This window comes from Sinohyriopsis cumingii, chromosome 2 (genome assembly GCF_028554795.1).
Source record: "Sinohyriopsis cumingii isolate HCF-2022 chromosome 2, ASM2855479v2, whole genome shotgun sequence".
Classification (NCBI taxonomy): Eukaryota; Metazoa; Mollusca; class Bivalvia; order Unionida; family Unionidae; genus Sinohyriopsis; species Sinohyriopsis cumingii.
Window position 1 is genome coordinate 126,275,855 of NC_142962.1, and position 9,641 is coordinate 126,285,495.

At 33.6% G+C, this 9,641-nt stretch overlaps 1 protein-coding gene across 2 annotated transcripts in view; it reads left to right on the plus strand.

Annotated features, from left to right (window-relative positions):
- LOC149805771 (kelch domain-containing protein 2-like) overlaps nucleotides 1-9,422 on the plus strand; it is a 48,633-nt gene extending 39,211 nt beyond the window's left edge. For both annotated transcript variants that reach the window (XM_089950456.1, XM_089950457.1), the window contains 3 exons: nucleotides 152-309; nucleotides 4,308-4,360; nucleotides 7,681-9,422. In XM_089950456.1, the coding sequence (XP_089806582.1) occupies nucleotides 152-309; nucleotides 4,308-4,360; nucleotides 7,681-7,852 (383 nt within the window). In that variant the 3' untranslated portion in view covers nucleotides 7,853-9,422. The remainder of the gene's footprint in view (nucleotides 1-151; nucleotides 310-4,307; nucleotides 4,361-7,680) is intronic.
- The last annotated feature ends 219 nt before the right edge of the window (nucleotides 9,423-9,641 follow it).

A 9,641-nucleotide genomic window follows, 5' to 3' on the forward strand; every position in this document is an offset into this window, starting at 1 on the left:
AGGCTAGAGTGTATTTGTGTACCACTCTGTGAATGCTTTTAGGAGCACAATTATTTGAAAGCACTCAGGTAATATAGATGGTCAGATCATTTAAAGGTTTAAATCATATCAAAAATCATTCATGCTTGCATACATTTCTATTTTTTCTTAGGTGATGCCTGGTTGTTTGACATATCTGTGTTACAGTGGACAAAATTGAATGTTCCAAGCAATCAGCCACGACTTTGGCACACATGCAGCTATAGTAATAGTGAGGTCATCGTATATGGGGGATGTTCAAACAATATTCTTGACTACAGGGAACCTACCGTATGTAAAACTATAATAATAGACAGGTTACTTTTACGGTTATAAATCAGATTTTCCACTCTTAGCAGTCCATTGGGTTAACTTTCCTTAGAATTTTTAATGATAGATATATTACCATATTCAAGATTACATGCACACATGCCTTAATAGGTGCACATGCCTTTCTTTGTTGAAAACATTCATAAAAATATCTGTTATTCACACATGTCTTCCAATGCAAGCATGCCACAGTGCTACATGGGAATTATAAGCAGCTATATAAACTTGCCTGGATCATCATAATGATCTTAAAATTTACTACCGTGCAAGAATGCTTGCCTTTTACATTTTAACTTTGAGTAATAAATGAGGGTCAGAAATGACTCTTATATATATTTTATTCAACTTGATCATGTTTGGAAAAAAAAGAGGATGCACCTTTAAAAAGTGACAATCGCATAACATAGTCAAAGGGAGATAACTATTCTAGTCCGTGTATATATGCATGTGATATAACATCAGTGCTGTGTATGTATTATAATATGCTTTGACCATGCAGAATTTACCTCAAAAAAAACTATTTTAGCACAGAGTGGTTTTTACATGGAATCTGGTAATGTGTCATGTACATGTGGGTTGTATTCATGGTACCTTACATGATTCTACTTTTCTCAAAATCCAGTTGATTTCCATAGTCAGTGAAAAAGTAGTGGAAAGTATATGACATATTATAGATTTAGTTTAATTGTGCATTAAAAATTGAAACTATTTATTTACAAATTTTTTAATTAAGTGCAGATAAAAATGTTATTTACAAATATTTGAATTAAGTGCAGAAAAAAAATGTTTTTAACAATATTTGAATTAAGTACAGAAAAAATGTTATTAAGAATATCAAGACTTGACTGTTTACAGTAAATTATTCAAAGCTGGTCAAAATGGAAGCATGTGGTGATTCAACAGTTCAAAATTTAATTATTTAGATTTTGAAGGACCATCTTAAAATTGATTTTTTTATATCTAAGAACATGTAATATATTTTTTCCTGTAAAATATGAATAAATCAGGGAAAATTATACTCTCAAAAGATCAGATGATGAGCAGTGTTTAAAATGTCAATTCTGGTCAATGAGATATTTCGAAAAGTTGAATCATTGGGACTCTGTGCTTTTGATATATGATGCATCTTCACTATCTGTGTTTACACACACTGCTTATCAGTATTCATTTTTTTCTATGGATTTTGTCATGGAAGGATGACCCCTGCAGTTAATGGATAGTGATTTCAAGGGAGATGGTTTGGAAAATTTTTATCATGGCATATGAAAATTATTTGTAGATCACTCGAGGCTGCTTGATAAATTAGCAAAATGCATTATTTTTTATGCCCCCATTTGTCATAGCAGAAGTGGGTATATTTTTTATTGCTCCAATCCACCTGTATATCCAATTTTGTTTTAGCATAATAGCATAAAATCTAATAAACTTGGAGACCTATTAAATTGTGTGCACTTTACTATGGTCACATAGCATGTTTAGATTTTCAGGCCATTTTAGCAATTTGTAATGCATATTTTAACTTTTCGGACCGGTACTTTTTTTGGACAGAAGCATTATTAGCACAGTTAAGGAAAACCCGCTTGATAGAAAAATTGGGTTTAGCAGACATTTTACATATAAAGTTGACCTGAGTGTAATAGACCTGTTTACACTATGTAGTTGACCTTATAGAAAAATTGAGTTTAGTTGACATGTTTATATATGTAGTTGACTGGATAGAAAAATTGAGTTTAGTAGACATGTTTACATTATGTAGTAGACTTGATAGAAAAATTGAGTTTAGTAGACATGTTTACATATGTAGTTTACCTAAAAGAAAAAAGTTTAATAGACCTGTTTACATATGTAGTTGACCTGAAAGAAAAATTGAGTTTAGCAGACATGCTTACATATGTAGTTGACCTGAAAGAAAAATTGAGTTTATCAGACATGTTTACATATGTTGTTAGCTTGATAGAAAAATGGAGTTTAATAGAAATGTTTACATATGTAGTTGACCTGAAAGAAAAATTGAGTTTAGTAGACATGTTTACATATATAGTTGACCTGGAAGAAAAATTGAGCGTTAAGTTGATAGAAAAATTGAGTTTAATAGACATGTTTACATATGTAGTTGACCTGAGTTTAGTAGACATGTTTACATATGTAGTTGACCTGAGTTTAATAGACATATTGACATATGTAGTTGACCTGAGTTTAATAGACATGTTTACATATGTAATTGACCTGAGTTTTGTAGACATGTTGACATATGTAGTTGACCTGAGTTTAATAGACATGTTTACATATGTAATTGACCTGAGTTTTGTAGACATGTTGACATATGTAGTTGACCTGAGTTTAATAGACATATTGACATATGTAGTTGACCTGAGTTTAATAGACATGTTTACATATGTAACTGACCTGGTTAGACTTTAATGCCTTTGTGGCATTTATTTCCAGAATGTTTTTTTGTTTTTTACTTCTTTTGGTCTACAGTGTGATCATATATATATAAATCTATATGGATCTTAAGTTCATAAAGTCTTCAAAGCTTTTTTTCACAGATCCAGATTTTGAGAATTAGAAAATCAAATTCATTGACTTTGCAGATTTAGATTACATGAATGAGATTTTCAGGATTGTTTCCAGTTGTTCCAACATAAACAAATAAAACCAGCCATGATGAAACTGTAGATTCCACACCAGTAAAACAGGTGAATCCTCTCAAATAAGAATGTTTGAGAAATGTATTCTTGTGCCAAAACCAGAAAAGTAAACAGTGTGACCAAAACAGATTCATTTTCATTGTCAGGAATAAATGACTGCATTGATAAAACTGGAAAAGCAAAATATGTTACTGATTTTGACCTTTTGAAAAGATTCTGGCAAATTCCACAGATGGAAAGGGCACAGGAAATTTTTGGCATTTGTAACTCCAAATGGACTTTATCAATATAAAGTGATGCTGTTTGGGATGAAAGACTCACCTTGTACTTTTCAACATTTAATGACCATGATTACATCTGGTCTAGATAATTGTAATGCTTACATCAATGTTGTCATCATTTACAATGACACCTGTATTGGAAAGATCACTTGCAAACCATTCAAAAATTCTTTGACAGATTCATTGATGCATTTTTGACAATTTAGACAAGAGTGAGATTTGCCATACTTGAGTTCGATTTCTAGGACATATTGTGGGACACCATCAAGTTAAACCTGTAAAATGTATGCTGATGCAGGTGATGTTGGGATTGGTGAAGTATTGATTTAAGAAGACAAAAATGGTGCAGATCATCCAGTATGCTTTTTTCTAAAATATTAAACAAGCACCAGAGAAATTATTCCACAATTGAGAAGGAATGTTTTGCTTTGATATTAGCTTTGAAACAATTTGAAGTGTATGTTAGTTTGGCTCTGTCTCTGATTATTGTATTATGATCACAGCTCCCTTTCTTTCATTGGCAAGATTTAAAAGAATCAGATATTATTAAGGTGGAGTTTGATGTTGCAGGTATAGAATATTGACATCAGATACATCAAGGGAAAAGATTATCTGATTGCAGATGCACTTTCATGTTTGATGAATCCCAAATATTATTTTTAAGCATTCCTTATATTCTTCTCAGAATATGTATTTGCACAAAGTCATTTTCCTTGAAATGGTGATATCCGTCTTTTTGTTAACCTTATTTTACTGAATGTTGATGAACATAAATTTAGAACACAAAGTTGGTCAGTCATATCCACATTGAGAAATCAAGAAAGTACAACTGATGCAGCAAGACTGCAGGTGACACACCACAAATTGTGTGAAAATCTACAGATGTGGTAAACCTTACAGAATAATTATACAACATATAGCACAAGGGCCTTTATATTAAACTGATTTCCTTACCTTTGAATAATATTCCTCTATGACTAAAACAGACAGTATTGTTCACACACATGTTATTTGACATTTCTTTCAGATCCATAGAAAAGATGTTATAGTCTTTCAAGTTCAGCCCCGGTCATTAGTCAGGTAAGTGGATAAAAGATGTTATGGTCTTTCAGGTTCAGCCTCAATTATTAGCTAGGTAAGTGGATAAAAGATGTTATGTCTTTCAAGTGAAGCATCAGTTATTAGCCAGGTAAGTGGATAAAAGATGTTATGGTCTTTCAGGTTCAGCCCCAGTCAGTAGCCAGATAAGTGGATAAAAGATGTTATGTCTTTCAAGTGAAGCACCATTCATTAGCCAGATAAGTGGATAAAAGATGTTATGTCTTTCAAGTGAAGCACCAGTCATTAGCCTGGTAAGTGGATAAAAGATGTTATGTCTTTCAAGTGAAGCACCAGTCATTAGCCTGGTAAGTGGATAAAAGATGTTATGTCTCTCGAGTTCAGCCCCAGTCATTCGCCATGTAAGTGGTTAAAAGATGTTATTACTTGATAGAAATCAAATTTATCAGGATAGAAAAGAAGATGTTTCATTTTTACCTCATTTGTTTGGTCTATTTTCTTTGATATACCTTATGACAAAAATGCCTTGTTGTAATTAGAATTAGGTTAGCAGTAATAAGTATGTACTGCTAATTTTTAGTTCATTATCAAAATTTAGGAGCATCAGTTTCAAACACTTTGACATCCTTTTAGAATAAGGGAAAAACTTTGATTTATTTCATGTGATGCAGAGTTTAGAGACACTATTACAATAAATATTAGGGGGCCCCGAGTGGCCAAGTGGTCTAAAGTGCTCACCATTACAGATCATTGCCATCTCACCTCTATCTGCATGCGTTTGAGTCTCGGGCTTGGCCAGTGTGGGTATGTGAGAAAGCTTGCCAGTAATTTCTCATAAGTCAGTGGTTCTTTCCAGGGTTTTCCCTGGTTCTTCCTTTACCATTTATACAGGCCGCCATGTATAGCCTATCTTGTGCTGAAAAATGGTGTTAAGTTCTACAACAACAACAACAACAATATATATTAGTCAATTGACCTGTTGAAGATTATACTAGTGGTAGCATGAGTATGATATTAACTGCCTGGTATGGTAACCTTTCCTCCCAGAACATGTAAAAAAACCCCACACTTTTTAACTCCTCAACCCTGACATGATTGGGTTTTTAAAAGAACAATTGCCTATAAATCTTTTGAAGAAAAGCAAAGAGAGACTTTTTTTTGACACAGCAATATATGCCCATAACCATATATAAACAGTCAACATTTGTGCTCCACGTTCATGTGAAAATATAAGCATGGTACAGTTCATATGTTTAATTGCCATAGAGGCCATTAAAATATATAAAGATATAAACAACCATCAGTGCACAGATTACTTAATTGACTTTTGGCACTGCTGTGGAAGAGCCCATTTGGCTAATTTGCATCAGTGAAGTACACAGTATGGAACAACCGAATTCATTTGAATTTAGGTAAATCATACGTGTTGAAAAAACAACAATTATTATGCCTAATTGCCTTGAATGAGAATGTTTATGCCATCTTTATTAACCCTTTAGCTACCACTACCACACCTAGGTGTCACTTGTAGATAACTCTTCAACCCCACTGCCATATGCTGTTGATAACATTTGCTGATGTTTGCTCTTTACTGATACATATATGTGCTTAGCCCAGGACATTATTCTTTGCATATACTGCAAACACTTTGCACACACTGCAAACACTGTACACACTGCAAACACCTTGCACATACTGCAAACACTTTGCACACACTGCAAACACTGTACACACTGCAAACACCTTGCACATACTGCAAACACTTTGCACATACTGTGAACACTGCACACACTGCAAACACCTTGCACATACTGCAAACACTTTGCACATACTGCAAACACCTAATCAACATTAATCATTCAGGGAGTGTGCAACATCATTTGATATAATAACAGCACCCATTATCAGGACTATGCGCAAATACAGAACTCAGTAAAAAATTAACTACTTTGTTTAAACAGGTATAATAAGACCATACTTACAAGAACTGTAAGAGTTGATAGCAGCATACAAACTGCCATTACAGTCTTTAGTAATTTTTTGAGACCTGTGTAAGGATATATTCCTGGAGAGCAATATATCCCAAAGAAATTGAGGTGCAGAGGAATAACATGCTGATAAAACTTCAACAAGCTCTTCAGGGACATTTTAACATGTTTATCATCCAATCTCTGATGAATGCAGAATGAAGAAACAATCATTCAGTTTGTCCTGGAGGGGGTCCAGTTGTTTTTCTAAATTTCTGGCCAATGCAGAACTTGAAGAAAGAAAAAAAAACATTTTACTGATCATAAACATGACCAAAACCAATTATCTTGAGATATATAAAAATGTAAAATATCTTTATTGGAAAGAAAATCCCAGCCCCTGTCCCTTTCCCAATAAGATTGAAAGTTAATTCCATTATGACACTTGCATTACCTTCAAACCCTCCAACTGACTATTGGGAGCTTCAAAGTCTGCAACCTGCATAGACTGTATTCCACTGTCCAATGGATATTAAAGACAGATACTTGGTGTATTTAGTGTCTGTGATTTTAATTACTTGATTGTGTGTGTGTGTGTGTGTGTGATATAAAATGATAGGTCTTCTTGCTTGAAAATGTATTAAATTCTTCAGAGAAAGCATGTTTTATTTTATTTTTTTCCAGTTTGAATTTGCACTCATTTTCTATAGGCTTATACAAGTATTTCTATTGGCTTTATATAAGCATTTCTATAGGCTGATACAAGTATTTATATAGGCATCTACAAGTATTTCTATAGGCTTATACAAGTATTTATATAGGCTTATAAAAAGTATTTCTGTAGGCTTATACAAGTATTTCTATAAGCTTATACTGTATTTCTTTAGGCTTATAAAAGTATTTCTATAAGCTTATACAAGTATTTCCAAAGGCTTGTACAAGCATGTAACTGGTTCTCAATTGTATGATGCTACTGTTTTAGTCACATGCAATTCCCCACCCCTCTCATCCCTTGGGACAACAGAACATATGTTTTAGTCACATGCACTGCTGCAACCCTCTCACCCCTTGGGACCACAAAACACACATTTTTTAGTCAGAGAGAAAGCCCAGCACTCTCTCAAAGGCTAGCAGGTAGGATTGTAGCATGTACCAGTATTTTCTAGAAATGCCTTTTCACTGTTAAAAATCATCACTAGTAGGAAAAAAAGTAAAATGAAGATAATGACTAATGGAGGTAATTATTTGAGATTAGTGTTATGGCTTAGTTTGTGAAATTCTGGTTTGATTTTGCTTTTAAGTTCATGCTGTCATCTTTGTTGCTCTCACATCAGAGATATTTAACATTTAAATTAAAAAATTTAATTTTTTCAGACTGTGTTTGGAAGCAGCGTATGACAACAGGGAAAGAACTCAACAAGAATGGATATACCTTCCTTATCCCCTTCACACATGGCTGGAACTGAAACTAAAATCTGTTCAAGTTATACAAAAAATGCACAGCTCTCGCAGACATTCCCAGGTGGCAACATGTTCTATATCCTAGTGTATAAAATTTTGATAAATTTAAAGAAACAATTACAGGCAATCTAGATCACAGTGAAATAAATCCACAAGTCTTTTGCCATATAACAGTCAGTTGATTAAATAATTTTCATGTTGAGAAGTGAATTCAAATGAGAGGAGACAGAGACAGGAATTTATTTCTTCATCTAGTTAATCTGAAGTCATTTGAATGACATTGATGAGCGTATTTCATGATCTGTGAACTATCTTTTCCAAAATTTGATAATTATCATTGGAATTACAAAAACGACATTGTTACTATGATATGTGACCACATGTGTGTTTGTACCAAGTCATCTGAAACATGGTTTGAGTACAAGAGCCATGACTTTTGTGTGTTATTTAGTAGATGATAGAGTACAAGAACCATGACTATCATGATGTGTTATGGAGTAGATGATAGAGTACAAGAACCATGACTATCATGATGTGTTGTGGAGTAGATGATAGAGTACAAGAACTATGACTTGGATGATTTATTATGGAGTAGATGATAGAGGACAAGGACCATGACTCATGATGTGTTATGGAGTAGATGATAGAGTACAAGAACCACGATTTTCATGATGTGTTATGGAGTGGATGATAAAGTACAAGAACTATGACTTGGATGATTTATTATGGAGTAGATGATTCAGGTGACAAGTGCGTGCATATTTTTTATTGTCAGAGGAATATTTTGCGGCCATTAGTAACATAATATGATGAACATAGGATTATTATCTTTCTGAATGGATCTTGAAAGTGCTATGCAATTGTTACACATAATATTTATCCCTTGAATGCCTATGGCATGCTGTCTACTGCCTGTTACTAAGGACAGTCTGTATTTCTAATAATGGGTACTTTTTTATATTTACCTTATTGATCTTTTGGCAGTGAAAAGCAAGTCTGGCTATGTAAAGAAACACAACTCTGTTTTTAATCCTATGACTAAATGATGTGATTCAAAGTAGTTACCTCCCTTCATTTAGTTTTGACAGCTTATATTTAGTACTTCAAAGAGAATCATTTCAATAGAAAATGCTTATGAAGGATAATTGCTTGACTAGTTTAAATCAAAACATTTTGTGGGTTTTTAATCATACCTGTGTTAAAAGATGGAAAGAAGAAAGGCTTAAAACGTTTAAAATTCAGATTACACGTTTTTACAATGATATTGGTATTTGTTTGTAATCATAATAAGAAGCTTGATTACGAGTTTCTCACCATTTATGTTTAACCCATCGATCCTGTATAAGCTGCCATATTACCCGGACAGTGGCATACCAAAGATAAATGGCATCTGGGGCAGCGATGATTGCCCTGCCAATTGTTTTTCTGCAATTCAATTTTTGACAGCTGTTTTGACTTTCGTGACCTCTGGTGCCTTGTCTGCACTGCTGCCTCCCCCCCACACACACATTAGTATGCTACAGTACCCTGACCATGCAAGTCATCAGTGTCCTCAGTATTTTAATTTGTAATTAAGCAGGGCAAATGATTTTCTATACCAGAAACTGTCTTTGTCAAAGAAACTTTCTTTGTAAATAAACAATTTTTAAAAAATGGATTATTATTCTTTGTTTGAAATTTAGATGGCAGGTTAATTGCTTTTCTGTAACTTAATTTAGAATGTTCAGCTACTCTATATAGTGTCATGGTGAGAAAAAATATTAAGGTGACCCAAGGCCAGCTGGTCAGGCCAAAGTCAGACTCAGATTTGGAAGCTGCAGAACGTCTGGTATTATCAGGATAAGACACATGACATGGCCTAGTAACTAGAAACT